Source organism: Mustela putorius, unplaced genomic scaffold (assembly GCF_011764305.1).
Source record: "Mustela putorius furo isolate JIRA1106 unplaced genomic scaffold, ASM1176430v1.1 tig00003898_pilon_pilon_pilon, whole genome shotgun sequence".
NCBI lineage: Eukaryota > Metazoa > Chordata > Mammalia > Carnivora > Mustelidae > Mustela > Mustela putorius.
In genome coordinates this window covers 16,391,780-16,411,222 of record NW_025422047.1, presented here as the reverse complement: position 1 = coordinate 16,411,222, position 19,443 = coordinate 16,391,780, and the positions used below count along the sequence as shown (strand labels likewise).

General features: G+C 38.6%; 1 protein-coding gene and 1 pseudogene across 3 annotated transcripts in view; both read right to left on the bottom strand.

Annotated features, from left to right (window-relative positions):
• Window positions 1-19,443, bottom strand: part of USP8 (ubiquitin specific peptidase 8) — a 72,923-nt gene that overhangs the window by 11,123 nt on the left and 42,357 nt on the right. For 2 of the 3 annotated variants that reach the window (XM_004755446.3, XM_013057688.2), the window contains exons 9-11: window positions 17,825-17,969; window positions 17,307-17,530; window positions 2,746-3,327 (exon numbers count right to left, since the gene is read on the bottom strand). In XM_004755446.3, coding sequence (XP_004755503.1) covers window positions 2,746-3,327; window positions 17,307-17,530; window positions 17,825-17,969 — 951 coding nt within the window. The remainder of the gene's footprint in view (window positions 1-2,745; window positions 3,328-17,306; window positions 17,531-17,824; window positions 17,970-19,443) is intronic. The other variant, XM_013057689.2, reaches the window with a different exon arrangement.
• On the bottom strand, window positions 15,636-15,816 carry LOC123388422 (annotated as a pseudogene).

The following is a 19,443-nucleotide window of genomic DNA, read 5'->3' as shown; positions in this document are numbered from 1 at the left end:
ATTATTAAAATTTCAGAAGTGAAAGAAAACTCAAACTATCCTCCATGATAGACTTGCTGGTCAATCACTAGCTAATACAAATAAATCCATCAGAGTGAAAATATAATAGGAGGAAAAAAAAAGAGATCTCTGAGTTTATTTAGTTTTATTGTCAAAGTAGATATTTTTAATTAAAGGTGATAGACCCCATGTGGGATTTCCCAACACTAAAGATAAAGGAGAAAATAAACTGATGAATCAATGCGGTGGGAGAGGGAAGTGTGCAAGTCGCAGTGGATAGGGAAGCACTGACTCATGATACACGGCCAAGTGTGTTGCTGGTCATCAGTGTATATTCACCATGACCTCCTTTGAACACTGTCCTTTTTTTTTTTTTTTTAAAGATTCTATTTATTTATTTGACAGAGATGACAAGTAGGCAGAGAGGCAGGCAGAGAGAGAGGAGGAAGCAGGCTCCCCGCTGAGCAGAGAACCTAACGTAGGACTCGATCCCAAGACTCCAGGGATCATGACCCAAGCTGAAGGCAGACGCCCAACTGACTGAGCCACCCAGGTGCCCCTTGAACACTGTCCTTTTATTTTAATCTCACATGATTTGGTTGCTTTCCAAGTGGTCATGTTCTCCCAAAATGAACATATTGAAGAGAATGAATAGATTATGGGATACTCATACAGAACAATGTTCAAAAGCACAAAATCCATTTTATATCCTCTTGGAATCTATCATAGTTTCCTTTAAAAATTCACTTGAACTTTACAGTTTATTTAAAAAATAACTACAGTAAAATAAAAACTTCTAAGTATTTGTGACAATTTTAATAAAATTTATTCCAAAATAAATTACGTATTTTGCTTACTTTTAAAAGAGCACGCAATATGTAATATATATGTATATAATAACTTTTTTCAATGTGTTATATATTATAGGAAACATCAAAGACTAATGTGATTATCTCAAGGTTAGATTTGTAGAGCTATTTAGATTTGTATTTGACACCTGTATTGCTTCTCGGCCTTTTGGCTAAGATCAAGTGTGGCACCTATACTAAAAGGCCCCAGAAACATGAATACTTTAAGTTCTTAGGACGGTGTGCCTCCAAGTGAAGCAAGATAGAGAAGAAGTGGCTTTGGAATCTTATTGCACATGGGCTCCTAGGCAGAATACTTAACCTCCAAGCTTCAATTTTATTTCCAAACTGAATACCTCATGGACTTATCATTAGAAGGATAAGATAATGTAGGAAAAACACTTGGTGTATAATAGCTACTCAATGAATAATACTTAAACTGTAACAGCTCAACAATTCTGAGTCTCCCATGAATAAAGTGAGACAGCATTTTAGTACATGGGCTTCATTTCTCTAACTTTAGGTGTTTAGAAGGCTTCTGTATGATACTGATACACACACACACACACACACAAACACACACACTTTTTTTTTGCTTTTTTTGGCGAGTGAGCATGCATGATGTGAGTGGGGTAGGCGAAGGGCTGAGGGATAGGGAGTGAGAGAATCTTATGCAGGCTCCATGCCCAGCACAGAGCCTAATGTGGGACCCAATCTCACGACCCTGAGATCATGATGTGCACAATGCCACTCAGGTGCCCAGAGAGCTTTATTTTTGACAGTTAAGGTTACTAGGTATGTGTCCCTGGATAAGTACGCCATTAATATGAATTCTTAATTCTGGTCTGTGCCTGAACTGCTGCTTCAGAAGTTATAAAGATTGACATTCTGTAAAGACAGTATTTTTGCCTTCTATCTGAAGTCATTTTTACACTACCAAAAATGTATTTCCATTTATGTGTACATAAAAAGGGCTATAACTGTTCCTGTTATTATAAAAACATATTTGTTGTTCAAAAGGGAAAAGCACCGTTAATTGTATAATACAGGGGGGAAAAAAGCACATATGATACCATTAGGTTAGAGAAGAGTAACAATGAAAAATGTTCCCCCAAATTATGGGAGTCAATCTTGGGGAGTAGCCAGGGGCAAAAAAAGGCAACACTAATGGGATTACTGCCAGTATTATTGACTAGATGAAGCAACAAACAAAATGCCATAGACATGACCACAAAAAATCACTATACACAATGAGAAATGTTGAGGCATTTAGATGTCACTCATTTTGGACATATTCTAAGCAGATACAAGCTCTATCATATACACATTTGACACCTAACTCCTTCACTCTGAGAGGGAGGTTATATTTACATTTTTTTCTAGATAAAAAATTTTTTTCTAGATAAAAATTTTCTGGATAAAAAAATTCCATAAAAATGAAGAATGCAGCAAGTTATCTCAATTGCTAAAAAAATACTGCATTTGGGGCGCCTGGGTGGCTCAGTGGGTTAAGCCGCTGCCTTCGGCTCAGGTCATGATCCCAGGGTCCTGGGATCGAGCCCCGCATCGGGCTCTCTGCTCAGCCGGGAGCCTTCTTCCTTCTCTCTCTTTCTGCCTGCCTCTCTGCCTGCTTGTGATCTCTCTCTGTCAAATAAATAAATAAAATCTTAAAAAAAAACAAACAAACTGCATTTCACAGACATAAAAGCAATCCCATTCCCAGTCAATCAAAGGAGAGTGGGTGAACTACAAATGTAGATGGATTAGGACAAATCTATCACCCAGTAGAAAATCACTTAAAAGGTCCGCCCTATTTATGGAATGCCCCTGGTGTCATCTTTTTATCTAACAATTTATTTCACTTACTTGGCAGTTTGTACTGTTTGTTTCTGCTTACCTTGACTGAATTTGAATCTCCTGCCACCGAAGCATGGGGCACATCTCCCACCGCCTTTTGCTGCAGTTCTGGGGTGGGACACCTTTTGTCCCTATCTTCTGCAGACTTCTTGGCATCGGTAGTTTCATGTTCACTTTTACTTTGTCTTTTTACTCCTGTTATTTCTCTGCCCCTCTTTGCTGAAGTTTCTTTATCTTCTTTCTTGGCCTCACTTTCTCTCTTTTCCATTTCTTCTTTTGCTTTCTGTTGCTTTTCTGTGATTTCATTTTCTTCAGCTTCTTGTTTCTTTCTGGCTTTTTGTTCTTGTTCTTCTCTCCTCAGTTTCTCTTTTTGTTCTTCTTGCTGCCTTTCTCGGAGTTCTTTTTCTTGTCTGTTTTTCTCCATTAGAAGAGCAGTTTCTGCATGAATACGAGCTTTTTCTTCATCTGTTAACATGGCAGTTGGAGGGGGAAATACTGGCTTTGTGGAACGATCAGGAACAACTTTCCCATCCTTAGGAGACTGTTGCTCATGATCTTTATTTTCAGATTTTATTCTATGATCTTCAGGCAATCTGACTGCTGGTTTTTTAGTACGATCAAACTAGATCAACAAAAACAGAGCAAAACATTCTTTTGTCAAGATCCAGGAATGTAATCTCAGTTCTTAAAATCACCTTGTTGTAAAAGAACCATCACTTTATGGAGACAACACGTGCCAGAGGATCTATTTGTGTCTGTCAAGATTTCTCATAAGGCGCTTGGCACTTACTACCTCTTGATTCCATACTTTCACTATACCATGATATGTTATGTACTTGGAAGAGTTCATCTAAAACATAAAACCTAGACCTGGCCATACCTAAATTTAAGTTCCATTTCCACATATCCAAATGCTTACTCAGTATCTCTATGACAGTGTCTCACATATATACCACAAACCTAACATGGCCAAAATTGATTACACAATATTCTCCCTACAAACATGGTCCTTATCTCACGGATGTAACCACAATCCAAATAGCAGCACACACCAGAAAGCTGAGTTTCATGTGTCCTCCCCCTGACCTAGTGCAGTCTGATGATTTTCTTCCTCTATCTGTCCCTTTCCCCTAGCACCAACCAAGTCCATGCCAAAATCCTCCCTACACTGTTTCTAACTAGTTGCCCCATCTCTTTTCTTGCTTCCCTTCTCTTTCCACACTGTAGCCAGAATAATCATTTTAAAACAAATATGACTATGTTCCTCCTATATATAGAACCCTACATTTTTTTAAAAAAGATTTTATTTTTTTAAAAGATTTTATTTATTTATTTGACAGAGAGAGAGAGAGATCACAAGTAGGCAGAGAGGCAGGCAGAGAGAGAGAGGGAGAAGCAGGCTCCCCGCTGAGAGAGAGCCTGAAGTGGGGCTTGATCCCAGGACCCTGGGATCATGACCTGAGCTGAAGGCAGAGGCTTTAACCCACTGAGCCATGGCACCCCTAAAGATTTTATTTATTTGACAAAGAGTGGGAGAGAGAGTGAGAGAAGGAGAAAGAGCACATGTGGGGGAGCAGCAAAGGGAGAGAGAGAAGCAGACTCCCTACTGAACAGGGAGCCTGATGCACAGCTTGATCCCAGGACTCTGGGATCATGATCTGAGCCCAAGGCAGACGCTTAACCAACTGAGCCACCCAGGCACCTGTAAAACCCTGTTTTAAATAGCTACTCACTGTACTCAGATGACATCTAAAGTCTGTGTGGCCCTATGTGGCCTCATCTTCCCACCTCTACCTATCCTCTACCTAACTCTCTATCTTATCTCAGACTAATCTACACACCAGCGCACCCCCGTCCCTGCCTTTTTAATTCCAAAGATGCCAAGCTCCTTCCCAACTCAGGCCTTTATACCAGCTGTTCATCTAGAATACACCTACTACGACTTTAGGTTGTGGCTTAAGTATCTTTCCCTTAGGAAAGACTTCCTAAATCCCCAAAGTCTCCTGATACATGCTCTCCTAATATCCTATTTTTCCCCTCATATTTTTATTGGGATCCTTGATTAAATAACTATAATTACTTGTTTAAAAATCTTTCTTCCGTCCTAGACTATAAACTCCAGGAGGGTAAAGACTGTGCTTGAGACATAGTAAATAAATATGTTGCCAAAGGATTGGGTAAAATATTCCACAACACCTTTCATAACAGGTAAGCTACTAAATTAATAAGTTAAATGTTCATTCCCTCAATTTAATAGGATACTAACCCTACAGAATTGTTAGAAATGACCCAAACATCTTTTTTTTTCTTTTCTTTCTTTCCTACCTTCCTTCCTTTTTTTTTTTAAACAAATTGAGGGTTTTATTTACATAATAGGACAAGAAAAGTATATAAAAGACTCTTTGTCAAGTGGGTAAAGGCAAAGTTCTAAAATTTATTTTGCAGTAGGGTGTGGAACTGGACATTAAAAAAAAAAAAAAGAAGAAGAAAGAAAGAAAAACTAAAGACAGAGAAAAAGGCAGAAAGGTAACCTGCAACATGGATGTCCTGTCAGGGGGAGAATGAGCACTCAGTGACAGCTGGGACAAGTTTCACCTGTACACAGAAATGGGACAATTCCTGTAAGGTTCCAACTAATGAAATTTCTAGGTTAATTTTTAATCAGACTATTCGAATTTCAGGGCCAAATGTGCTTGGCCTGGTATGTCTACATTCTGGGGCTGGGACAGGGAAGGTCTTTGCCAGACAGGCCTCAGCGGCTCTGGTCCCTTTCTGTGTCACACTTCCATTCCCCCACGGGAACTCAATAGTCTTCTCTGGGGTATGTCAGCATCACTGAGCCACTGGGGAGGGACATCCTCCAAGCCTACCACAGGTTGCTTCCTCCCATCACCCATGGGCCACAAAGGTCTGGCTCTCCCATTAAACTATGTTTGACTTTTTCTTCCACTTACATCTCTTCCCCGAGTCTCAGCATGACTGGGCAAGCTGTAGTTACCTTACATGTGTGAAAATGTGCCATTATCAACTTTCATCATTTGAGTTAAAACAAGACTGTTTTCTCTTTTCCTCACAAATATTAATGATGCAGAACTGGATCCAAGTTCATCTTCAACATGAGCCTCCAGAATGTCTAGCTACAACTTTCTCCTACACTGGTTCCTTTTTCTGTACATTTGTCTTTCTTCCCCATCCACCTTCTCCACATGCTGGTGCCACCTGGTTGGCTTGAGCGGTGAAGCATGAGCACTGAGGCCTTCTTTGCAAGGCCTGGGAAACTTAGGGAAACATGCAGGTATTGCTACCAACCCTACAGATTGATCAGCAACAACTATTTGGACTTCTGGATATTCTGGAAACAGAACTGTGGCCCATCACAGAGGCTGGTGGAGGGGTATGTTAAAAGGAGTCTCTTCTTTCTTTCACCTCCCTGGCCAACGGTCCAATGGCAGTCTCAGGGTTGTCCTGGTGGAACATCCAGCTCAGGACCCATGCGGCGCTGCTCTCTGAATCCAGGTGAGATGTAGACAAACTTGGTAGCATCAAAGAGGAAAGGATGCTACAAAGGCAGTCAGTGAGAGCTCATGGGCTTCAGAGGGATTTAAAGCACCTGTAGCCACCCATCATCCCTTGTCCCTGCACAGAACTGAAATCCAGCCCAACTAAGATTCCCCAGGGCTCATAAACCAGACCTGGCTGTCCTACTTCCACTCCTCCTGTTCACCGTCTTTCTTGTTTTGACTTCCAGCACACCTGTCTCCTACTTACTGGTTCCTTCCCCAAATCACACACTTTCCTTGCAGGCGTAGCGTCTCCCTCTCTCCCAAGACAAAGGGCCTTTGGTGGCTTGGTGTAGAGGTGATGAACAGTCAGGAGTAGGTGATGATGGCCAGCAGTTGAGGTGTACAGCTCCAAACACAGAGCCAGACTGGGCTGGCTGAGTATGACAGGAGCACTTGCTCAAGCGACCTCTTCAACCCAGCGTGCATCTGACCTCCCTCCTTCCTTCACCGCTACTGCACATTTGTGTCATGGGGCAGGGGGATGGGAATCACAAGTTTTATCTGCTTTAAGCAGTCATGCCCGTCATCAAGTTTTCAAAGCATCACACCTTCAAAGAGATTTTCCTTCCTTCCTTCTTCTCAAGACCATAATTAAACTCCAGGTGACAAAGGGGTAGAGGCAGGAGCTGGGGTGCATGACTGACAGACAGCTCCTTTGCTGCCCCCAGAACAGAAGCAGCCAAGGGCTGTAGTGCCGTGTCAGGGTGACCTTTCCAGAACATAACAGATCATCTTAGCCCAGGTCAAAATTCCCTTTCTCCCTTATAATCACCACTCCGCCACCCACCCAGAGTGCTTCCCTATGTCAAGTGTCTGCCTCCATGCCAGCCCTTGTGGGTTAGCACACTAGAATACCAAACCTAAGGTGGGCCTAATTCTCTGTGGGACTGTCCATCAGAGCCACCTGTGTGCTAGTCATGAAAAGCTCAGAGGATGGGCAGGGATATTTCGTTCATAACATTCATCCAATTCACTGAAGACACCTTGTTTTCCTCCAAGGATTTTGTGGGTTCAGGTCTGAAATGGTCCTGGATTCGCACAGCTCGCAGAGCTTCCAGAGCAGAGCTTTCATCTATTTGTGTGTGTTTGCCCTCGCAGTTCCCTTTGGCAGAACGAGACCAGGCTGGTGACTACTCCGAACAGGGCAGGGTAGACCACAGCGAAGCTGGGCAGGCAATGATCATGTAGTGGCTTCCTTTGTTGATGACCTTCCCAACATTCTTGCCATAGTTCTTCAGCTTGGCAGGTACCTCCTCTTGGGCTTCTCGCCAGGTGCTGGCTCCTCCAGGGGCTCGTAGCACTCCAGGAGGACAGGGAGGTGCACCTTGTGTGTGCTCCAGACCCCTGGGGGCCTCGTGCTCACACCGCTCACCATCTTGTCCTCGTGTACCGGCTGCTCCAGGAGGGCGGCTGCCTCTTCGGCCCACTCTGTCCACATCCACCACCGGGGCCTGCAGCCAAGGAAGTCACTCATGGCTTTGCTTTGGAGACTGTTATGATGCTGCAGCCCCTCTGGCAAAGGTTGTGGTGAGAAGACGCCAACCCCCAAAAACATATTTCTTGAGAATACAACTTACTGAAACAAGTATAAAAATTTACAAGAAGATTTGCCAATAACAACCTGTATGGTTTTTACAAAACGTATTATACATTCTGCAACTAGGAAATACCACCACAGGAAGAATTAAGTTAAGAAGTCATTCTTTTGCTTCTTGCTCATTTCTCTTCTTGCCTCCTTACTTTAAAAATCTATTCCCTTCTCTTATTTTTCTCTATTTGAGATTGAAGTAGGAAGAACCACTATGAGGATAAGGATAATAAAAGGTGGACAGGAACCAAAAAAATGTTTCCATTTACATTTTAACAATTCCATCCATTTCCCCCCTAGTTTTAAAAGCAAAATTATGGTAATGTTATTTTCAACTTGAAATTCTTTAAGTTTCCTTGTGCCTACAGGATAACTCCAATTTGATCCAAGTATCTCTTGATGACTCTTGTCCATCTTTCCGATCTTATCTACTAACACGCTGGTCTAGACAGACAAGAGAGAGCAGTGTCCAAGCATGTCAAAACTACTCACTGGTCCCAGAGCATGCTTGTTCCTTTAGTCATGAAATCTTCTACTTGTCTCTTTAATCCTCAAATCCTATTGTACTCTTATAGCCTGGATAAAATACGTCCTGTTCCATGAAGACCTCTCTGACACCCTCAGTCAAAATTTTCTTCTTTCTCGTGCTCCAATGACTATAAGAGCAATTATGAAATTCTACCTTCTATTTTGGCTGTTTTTGTGTAAGTCTCTCTTTCTAAACATCAGATAGAATCCATAGCTTAATTGTATTTGTAAATCTTCATGTTGTCTTTCACACAGAGAACCCTCAAAATATGTCAGAAAAATTGCTTGTATCTCAGAAAGTAACAAGAGGATTACGGTTCAAATAACATGTTCATTAAATTTAAAGGAAGTGCAATAACATAAGCTCTTTTTTCAATTTCTTAAAATTTATGTCTTAAGAAAAGTTGCCTAGTCAAATACCATTTAGTCTTAAGATTTAGTTTGAAATATTTAGAGCAGAAGACCTTAAAAAATGAAGAAATGAACCATCTCATTTCATAATAAAAAAATGAGTTGTTTTCTATTCACAGCCTGTTGCACAAATCAAATGGCAAATTCACTTCAAATGTGAAATACTGTTGAAATGTATTGGAAAAAAATTAAAAATGAAGGCTATAAAAAAATCTCATTGGAAACTTCATAAGGGAGAATGAGTTTACCTTCCTTTGAGTAAAATGCAGAGGTAAAAAGCTGCATTTTTTTGTAACATACTGGTTATTTAAGATCATTTAAATAATTATTGCTAAAACATGCTTTTGGAGAGGGGATCAAGATGGTGGAATAGGAAGATCTTGAGCTCACCTCTTTTTACAGACACACCAAAACTACAACTAAATATAGACGAACTCTTGGAATGACCTGAATACTAGCAAAACAGCTCTTCCACAACTAAAAATATAAAAAGCCATGTTCCGAGAGGTAGGAGGGGCAAAGGCACAGTCTAGTCAATATTCAGACACCTGGAACAGCAATATACAAAAGGCAGGAATAATCACAAATATGGAGGTCCTCCCGAGGATCAAGGGGTTTAAGTCCCACATTAGGCATCCCTAACCAAAGGGCCTGTATAGGAAAGATGAACCCCAATAATGTCTGGACATGAAAATCAATGGGGTTTATATCCAGGATAGCAAAAGGGCTATAGGACCCTGAGACTCTGCTTTTAAAGGGCGAGGCCACAAACTCACTTGTTCCCAGACCCAATACAGAGGCAAAAGTTTGAAAAACACCTGGGCCATATGTGAAGGCAAGTTATTAACTAATTTTAAGGTATTTGCAGGAGGGGTAGGGATCTATAATGACATTTTCTAGGAATGGAAGTGCTTGTAGGCACCATGTCTGATACTTTCCATGTGCCCTGCTACCACCATTTACCCCACTTGGTATTCCCCCTACCCATGGATCAGCCCTGCCCAAGAGCATACTTTGGCAGGTACCCATCCAAAGTGGTTCCTGCTCAGCTACACCTGGCAGGCAGCCTAAGACAAAATGATAGCCCCCCAAAGCAGCTCCTGCTGGGGTGGGGAAGGTGTCAGTTTTACCCAACATCATGACCTGAATGGCTGTGACTGGGCTTCTCAGCCACTTGAACCAGGACTAGTCCTGCCCACCAGTACGCTACAGCAGTCTCAACCTAGCCATATCAGAAGGGCACACAAAGCCCATACACGGGATATCCCTGGAGTGCCTGGTTCTGGTGACCAGGGCGAGATTGCACACCTGGGCCCCAAAAGGCACCTTCTACGTAAGGCCACTCCTTCAAGACTGGGAGATGCAGCTGACCTATTTAACACAGAGAAACAGAGAGTCAAGCAAAATGAGGAGGCAGAGATATACTTCAAAACAAAACAACAAGATAAAACCTCAGAAAAAGAACCAGAAATAAGCAATCTTCCTGATAAAGAGTTAAAAGTAATGGTCATAATGATATTCACTGAACTTGGAAGAATGGATGAATGCACTAAGAACTTCAACAAGGACGTAGAAAATAGAAAAAAGAACCAATCAGAGCTGAAGAATAAAAGTAACTAAAATGAAAAATACACTGGGAAAAAAATATATTGAGGGAATCAAGAGCAGCTTAAAAAATGCAGAAGAACATATCAATGATCTGGAAGACAGAGTAGTGGCAATCACTCCAGTTGAACAACAAAAAGAAAAAAAGAATTTAAACAAAAGAGGGTTAAGAGATGACTGGGACAATAGCAAGTGTACTAAGATTTGCATTACGGGGTACCAGAAGAAAAGGGAAGAGGCAAAGAACTTATCTGAAAAAATATAGCTGAGGGGCGCCTGGGTGGCTCAGTGGGTTAAAGCCTCTGCCTTCAGCTCAGGTCATGATCCCATGGTCCTGGGATCGAGCCCCGCATCAGGCTCTCTGTTCAGTTGAGACCCTGCTTCCTCCTCTCTCTCCACCTGCCTCTCTACCTACTCTCTCTCTGTGAAATAAATAAAATCTTAAAAAAAAAAAAGAAAGAAAGAAAAAATATAGCTGAAAACATTCCTAACATAGAGGAGAAAACAGACAGTCTAGGTCTAGAAAGCACAGAGCCCAAAAGAAGAGGAAAACAAAGCAATGTGCATCAAGACATAATAATTAACATGTAAAACATTAAAATTTAAGAGAATTGGGGCACCTGGGTGGCTTAGTGGATTAAGCATCTACCTTCAGTTCGGTCATGATCTCAGGGTCCTGGGATCAAGCCCCGTGTCAGGGTCCCTGCTCAGCAGGGAGTCTACTTCTCCCTCTGCCTCTCCCCCTGCACATGTCTTCTCTCACTAAATAAAATCTTAAAAAGAAAAAAAAGATAAAGAGAAGTTTTAAAGCAGCAAGAGAGAAGCAAAAAGTTACCTATAAGGGAAACCCTACAAGGCTCTCAGTTGATTTTTCCACAGAAACTTTGCAGCCCAGAAGGGATTGTCATGATATAGTCAAATTGTAGAAAGGAAAAGCCAATAATCAAGAATACTCTACTTGGCATGGTATCACTTGGAATTAAATAAGAAATAAAGAGTTTCCTTGACAAACAAAAGTTAAAGGAGTTCACCATCACTAAACCAGCCTTACAAAAAAGGTTAAAGGAACCCACGTGGAAAAGAAAAGAAAAGGCCATAACCAGAAGTGACATTTTAAAAGAAAAATATCACTGATAAAAGCAAACATAGTAAAGGTAGGGAATCAACCAATTCTAAAGCTACTATGGAGATTATGACAAAAGTAATAAAATATAAAAATAAAAAATATAAAATATGTCAGAAATATAAAATGTGTGGGGGTGCCTTGGTGGCTCAGTCAGTTGAGTGTCCAACTCTTGGTTTCAGGTCAGGTTGTGATCTCATGGGTGGTAAGACTGAGCTCTACAATGGGCTTCATGCTTAGTGGGGAGTCAGCTTGAAGATTCTCTCCCTCTGCCCCTCTCCCCACTTGAGCACACAATCTTGCTCTCAAATAAATAAACCTTAAAAAAAACCACACACAAAATGTGGAGAGGATAAGTTAAAATGTAATGATGTTAAGATGTGTTTGAAGTTAAGTGACCATCAACTTAAAATAAACTGCCGTATATATGTAACGTGCTATTTATGTACCCAAAACCAAAAACCTCTAATAGGTAAACAAAAAATAAAGAGAAGGGAATCTAAATAAAACACTAGAGAACAAGGGAAAAGAGCAAGAGAAGAAACAGAAAAAAGCTATAGAAACAATCAGAAAAGATTAAAAAAATGGCAGTTAGTACATGCCTATCAATAATTAGTTTGGATGTAAACAGACTAAGTGCTATAATCAAAATACAAAAGGTGGCAGAATGGATTAAAAATAAAATAAGACCCATCTAGTATTCTGCTTACAAGAAACTTCAGACTTAAAGACATATACAAAAGTGAAGGGATGGAAAATGATAGTCTATGCAAAAAGAAGCTAAATAAAGAAAAAAAACAAAGAAAAAAGAGCTGGGGAAGCAACACATTTATCAGACAAAGTAGACCTTAAAACAAAGACTGTATGTAACAAGAGACAAAGTGGGGCATCCTAGGATGATAAAGGGATCAATCCAGCTAAGAGGATATAACAATTCTTAAATATCTATATACCCATCTCAGGAGCACCTAAATATATAAAGCAAATGTTAATACACAGAAAGGAAGAAACTGATCAGACTACAATAAAAGCAGGGGACTTTAACACCATACTTAAATCAATGGCTAGATCATCCAGACAGAAAATAAGGGAAAGAGCAGCTTTGAAGGACACATTAGACCACATGGATCTAAAAAACATATATAGTACATTGTCTCAAAACAGCAGAGTATACATTCTTTTCAAGTGTACATGAAACTTTCTCTAGGACAGATCACATGTTGGGCCACGAAGTAAATCTCAATACATTTAACAGGACCAAAATCATATCAAGCATCTTTTCCAACACAACGATATGAAACTAGAAATCAATTATAAAGAAAAATCTGGAAAGAATACAAATATAGAGAGCTACTAAACAACAAAGGGGTCAACCAAGAAATCAAAGAGGAAATTAAAAAATACATGGAAACAAATGAACATGAAAGCACAATGGTCCAAATCTTTTGGATGCAGCAAAAACAGTTCTAAGAGGGAGGTCTAGACAGAGGCCTACCTTAAGAAACAAGAAAAGTCTAAAATAAAAATACCTAACCTTATATCTAAATAAACTAGAAAACAACAAAGCCCCAACCCAGCAGAAGGAAGGAAATAAAAAAGAGTAGGGCAGAAATAAATGAAACAGTTGAAGAATAGAAAAGATCAATGAAATAAGAACTGCTTCTTTGAAGAGAACCAAACTTTGAACAAAACTGATAAATCCTTAGCCAGACTCATCAAGAAAACATGAATGGACTCAAATAAAGAGAATGAGAAATGAAGAAATAACAACTGACACCAAAGAAATACAAAAGATTATGAAAAATTGTATGTCAACAAATTGGACAACCTAGGAGAAACGGATAAATTCTTTAAACATATAATATTCCAGACTCAACCAGGAAGAACAGAAAATCTTAGCAGATTAATTACAGGTATACTTTGCTTTACTTCACTTCACAGACACTGTATTTTTTAAAAACTAAAGGTTTATGGCAACACTGGATCAAGCAAGTCTGTTAGTGCCACTTCTCCAATAGCATTTGCTTACTTCATGTCTCTGCATTACATTTTGGTAATTCTCACAGGCTTTCAAACATTTTGTTATTACTTTATGTCATGGTGATTTGTGATTAATGATCTTTGATGTTACTATTTTAATTTTTTTCCAGTGCCATGAACCATACCCATATACTTTAATAAATGTTGCATATGTTCTGACTGTGTCATGGACCAGCTGTTCCCTAGTCTCTCTCCTTCTCCTTGGGTCTCTCTATTCCCCAAGACACCATACTGAAATTAGGCCAACGATTAACCCTGCAATGGCCTCTTAAGTGTTCAAGTGAAAGGAAGAGTCACACATCTAATCTTTTTTTTTTTTTTTTAAAGATATATTTGTCACAGAGAGAGAGACAGAGACAGACAGAGTGAGCACAAGCATGGGGAGTGGCAGGCAGAGGGAGAAGCAGGCTCCCTGCAGAGCAAGGAGCCTGATGCAGGACTTGATTCAGGACGCTGCAATCATGACCTGAGCCGAAGGCAGATGCTTAACCAACTGAGCTACCTAGGCGTCCCTACCTAAAGATTTTTTTTAAAAATTTTAGAGAGAGAGTGTGATGGGAGGTAGGAGCAGAGAGAGAGAAAAGAGAGAATCTCAAGGAGACCCCATCCTGAGCATGGAGCCCAATGTAGGGCTTGATCTCACCACCTTAGCCAAAATCAAGAGTTGGATGCTTAACCGACTAAGCCACCCAAGCGCCCTTACATCTATCACTTTAAATCAAAAGCTAGAAACAGGTTTAATGAGGAAGGCATGTCAAAAGCTGAGATAGGCCAAAAGCTGGGCCTCATGTCAAACAGCCAAACTGGGAAAATGCAAAGAAATTCTTGAAAAAAAAAAAAAGAAAGAAAGAAAAAAAACCATGATGCTGGCAAAGGTTGTCAGGTTTAAGGAAAGTAGCTGTCTCCATAATATACAAGATCAAGGTGAAGCAGTAGGTACTACTGTAAAATCTGCAGCAAGTTATCTAGAAGATCTAGCTAAGTTAATATAGATGAAACAGCTTTATACTGGACAAAATGCCACCTAGGACTTTCACAGCTGGAGAATAGAAGTCAATGCCTGGTTTCAAGGCTTCAGAAGATAGGCTAACTCTCTTGTTAGGGGTCAGTGCAGCTGGTGACTTTCAGTTGAAGCCAGTGCTCACTGACAACATACCTGGTAACTCAAGAGTTCTGATTGAAAACATTAATGTTTTCATGTTTGTTTTTTGTTTTGTTTTGATGTCTGTTAACATCCATTCTGCAGCCCACTGATCAAGAAGTCATGATAACTTTCCAGTCTTATTACTTAAATTCATTTTGTGAGGTTAAAACTGCTTAGATAGTGCTTCCTAACAATGGATCTAGGCAAGGTCCACTGAAAACCCTCTGAAAAAGATAAACTATTCTACATAAAGTTAAGAACATCAGTGATTCCTAGAAAGATGTATGTCAAAATTTCAACATTAACAGGACTTTGGAAGAAGTTGATTCCAGGCCTCATGGATGACTTTGCGGAGTTCAAGACTGAAGTGGTAGAATTAACCTCAAATGTGCTGGAAATAGCAAGAGAACTAGAATTACAACTAAATTGCTGCTATATCATGAAAAACTTGAAGGGATGAACATTTGCTTCTTTTGGATGAGTAAAACATCTGGTTTCTTGAAATGGAATCTTCAATAAATGGTGTTGGTAAGACTAAACAGCTACATGCAAAAGAATGAAATTGGACCATACTTTCTTATAGCTATATGAAAATAAACTCAAAATGGACTAAAGACCAACATGTAAGACCTGAAGCTATAGAACTAAAAGAAAATATAGGTAATAAATTCCTGGACACTGATTCTAGTAATATTTTTTGGATGTGTCTTCTCAGCCAAGGTCAACAAAAGCAAAAATCAACAAATGGGACTCATTCATCACTATAAAAAGCTTTTACACAGTGAAGGAAACCATCAACAAAATGAAAAGGCATCCTACTGAATGGTAGTATATATCTGGAAATTAATACCCAAAACATATAAAGAACTCAAGCAACTCAACACCAAAAAACCCAAGTAATCTGATTTAATAATGGGCAGAGGACCCAAATAGACATTTCTCCAAAGAAGTCATACAGTAGCCAAGAGACACATAAAAAGCTCAACATTACTAATCATCAGGGAAATGCAAATTAAAACTACAATGAGGTATCACATTTTTTTTTCAATTAGCAATAACTATGACTTGGATATACTTCATTGGCTACGATACTGCCACTGCACAAAGCTTCACGTTCTTTTTTAAGATTTCTTTGAGAGTGAGCAAGCAAGCACATGGTAGGTAGGGGGAGAGAGAGAGAGAGAGAGACAAACTTAAGTATAGTATATGCTGAGCATGGAGCCCAGTGTGGGGCTCGATCCCCAAACCCTGAGGATCATGACCTGAGCCAAAACCAAGAGTCAGAGGCTTAACCAACTGAGCCACCCCAGCACTCTGAAGTATCACTTTATACCTGTCAGAATGGGTAAAATAAAAAAGAGCAGAAATAGCAAGTATTGGTGAAGATCTAATGAAAAAGAAATCCTGGTACAGTACTGGTGGGAATGTAAATTGGTGCAGCCACTAGAGAAAACAGTATGGAACTGCCTCAAAAAGTGAAAAACCATATGATCCAGCAATTCCACTTCTGATAATTCCATTCATCTGAAGAAAATGAACATACTAATTCAAAAAGATATATGTACCCCATGTTAACTAAAGTATTTACAAAGCTAAGATATGGAAACAACTTGTGTTTATCAATAGATGAATAGATAAAGAACATGTAGTGTATATATAGTGTTACAGCACACATCCATAACAAAGAATAAAATCTTACCACTTGTAGTGCGTGGATGGACCTCAAGGGTATTATGTTAAGTGAAATAAGTCAGAGAAAGACAGATACTATATGATTTCACTTATATGTGTCATCTAAAATGCAAGACAAACAAAACAAAACTGAAACAGACTCCTAAATAAAGAGAACAAACTGGTGGTTGCCCAAGGGGGATGGGTTTGAAGAGACTGGATGAAACAGGTGAAGGGGATTAAGTACAAACTTAGAGCTAAGAAATGAGTCACAGAGATGTAAAGTACAGCACAGAAAATATAGTCAATAGTATCTTAATAACTTTGATGACAGATGGTATCTAGACTTGTGATGATTTCATAATGTATACAAATGTTGAATCACTGTATTGTACATCTGAAACTAAAATAATATTGTATGGTAACTATACTTCAATAATAATGAAAGAAGTAACAATAACAAAAAACATGCATGATATTAACATATCAAATTCTAAGGAAATGGAACTACAGTATTATTTTGAAAGCAAAGTATTGATATCACACATCTATCATCTTTAAGCTAAAACTATTTGGGAAAATACTTAAATTGTTAAATTTTACATTTTACAACTGCTAAACTGTAATACAAGAAAACACTGAAAATGTTCACGTTTTCTGTGGTAATACAATCTTCCACTGGTACTGCCTATAGTAAATGGGCTGCTAAGCTGGCTTTGAAATCTTGTGAATTATCTATTCTAATACTACAACAGGACTGAATTATAATGAAAAATCTTTACAGCCAAAGGCACCAAAACATAAATTCTCTTCACTGGTATTTTTCTTTATAAAATAAAAAAGATGATATATAAAACTTCATTTGTATACTATGCATTTAATATTTTAAAAAGAGAAGCAATATAGTTAAAAGAAATCAAGAACATACCTGTGGAACATTCTTTATAATAGGCACTGGCTGAATTATGGGTAAAACATCAGATTTAGAAGCAGCAATTGACTCAGCTGGAGTTGGTATGTTCAGTGTTGCCATTCTCTCATCTTGATCATTTATCAGTTCTCTATTTTCATCTACTTCTACAGAAGGAGGTGGCATCCGGGCAGTAGGTTTAGAGGGAACTGATTCTTCCAATGAAGGGTAAGTAAAATCCACTAAAATCCCCAAAAGAATAACATTTTTCAAAGAACAGCAAACACCATAAATAATACTTACATATCTCATGCATGTTATATGTAATAATTAAAGTAAATGAGGTGACAATCACAACAAGCTTTAAAAATTAATTTAACTTCCAGGCTGTGGACACCTTCTATTTTTTAAGCCTGAAAACAAACTGCTATCCAATAGGACAAGTACACACACAACCAAGAACATAGCCAAGAACACAAATAATATAAGGCTTATTTTACCAAAGCAATATTAAACAAAAATTTTCACATACATACATGAGATAGACACCTCTTCATTCTTGCCTCGTGGGGGTGGAGTGACTTTAGCATTTGTAGTATACTGAGGATAACAAAGGAGCCAGTTTTCATAGCCTCCTTCTAAAACCAAAGGCTCATTGCGCAGGACAGTTTTACTTTCCCACTATAAAATAAGGAAATAGTATTTTTAATATGGCAGCAGTCTCTTCACAGTTAAAAACACAAAAAACTGAATTTTAAAACTGTTCTCTTAAAGATTCATCTTTGAAAAAAATAAGAGCTGAATTCAAAATTCAGCACTGAATGAAAGAAAAGGATAGATCAGGTTTTTAAAACCACAACTAATCTAAGATCTTAGGAGAAAGTTATGAAAAAGTTCATATACAATAAAAGTCATCCATAATTTAACCACCCAGAGATACCACTTTAACATTTTAGGGTTTATTCTTAGAGTTTTCTATGCAGATGTATACCTTTTAAAGTTTATTTTTATGAAAAGTGAAACTTCTATGCTGTTGCTTTTCTCTTTTATGAACACCTTTTATTACGTTTTATCACCATCTGTAATGACCTGATAATATTCTGTTTTATACACACACACACCACACCCAAACTGAATCAATCACTGGAACACATTATGGTTATTTTCCCCATAATCAAGGCTGAGATAAACACTGAAGATCCTTATATATGCACACACCCAATCAACTCCATTAGGGAAAATCCCCAGAAGTGGTGTTGCTGAGCCAAGGGCACATGAACGTTTTAAGGCTTTTGGTATACACTCCTAACTTTTAAATCATCTTTAAAAATATATATCAATGTATTTTTATAGGGTAATTTACTAGAACTAGAACTGCTGGATTAAAAATTTGGTAGATGCTGCCAAATTACCCTTCAAAAAGATAATACCAGTTTATTTATTTGTCAACAGTGTATGAGATTGCCTATTATAAATCTTCATAATTTTTACCAGACTGGTGGACATAAAATGGTATCATGTTTTAATCAGCTTTTATTAGTGAAGCTTATCTTTTAGTATATTTATTAACCATTAATATTCTAGGACCTAACTAATCTCCCTTGTCTATTTTTCAGTGGAGTTCGCTATTTTCTTAGTAAATAGTGAAGGTACTCTGAATATCAAGAAAAGCAGTTCTTTGTCATGTATGTTACAATTATTTCTCCTGATTGACTTTCACTTTACTTATGGGATTTTTAACACAGTCAAATATATAGATCTTCCTTTGCCGTGTTTTGACTTAGGATCAAGATAATAAAAAATACCTACAATAAATGGTTTTTCCTAGTATTTCCTGTTTCAATCAACGTATTTATGCCATTGACTCATTTGAGGTATACTGTGATCTAAGAAGTAAGGTAGGAGTCCCCCTTCTTTACTTAGTGGCTAGCCAGACGTCCCAAACCATTCATTTCAATGCATCTTTTCTACAATAATTTGTTATGTCATCTTTATTGCACACTCAACTTCCATTTATCCTAGGTTGTACTTTATGAAACTGCCACTTTTGTGGGTGGAAACTAGTTGATTATTAGCAGTTTCGTATTTGAAATACACTTGTATCTCTAGATTCTCAATTTTAAAGCATGAATTGCTTTAAAATTCATTACTCCTG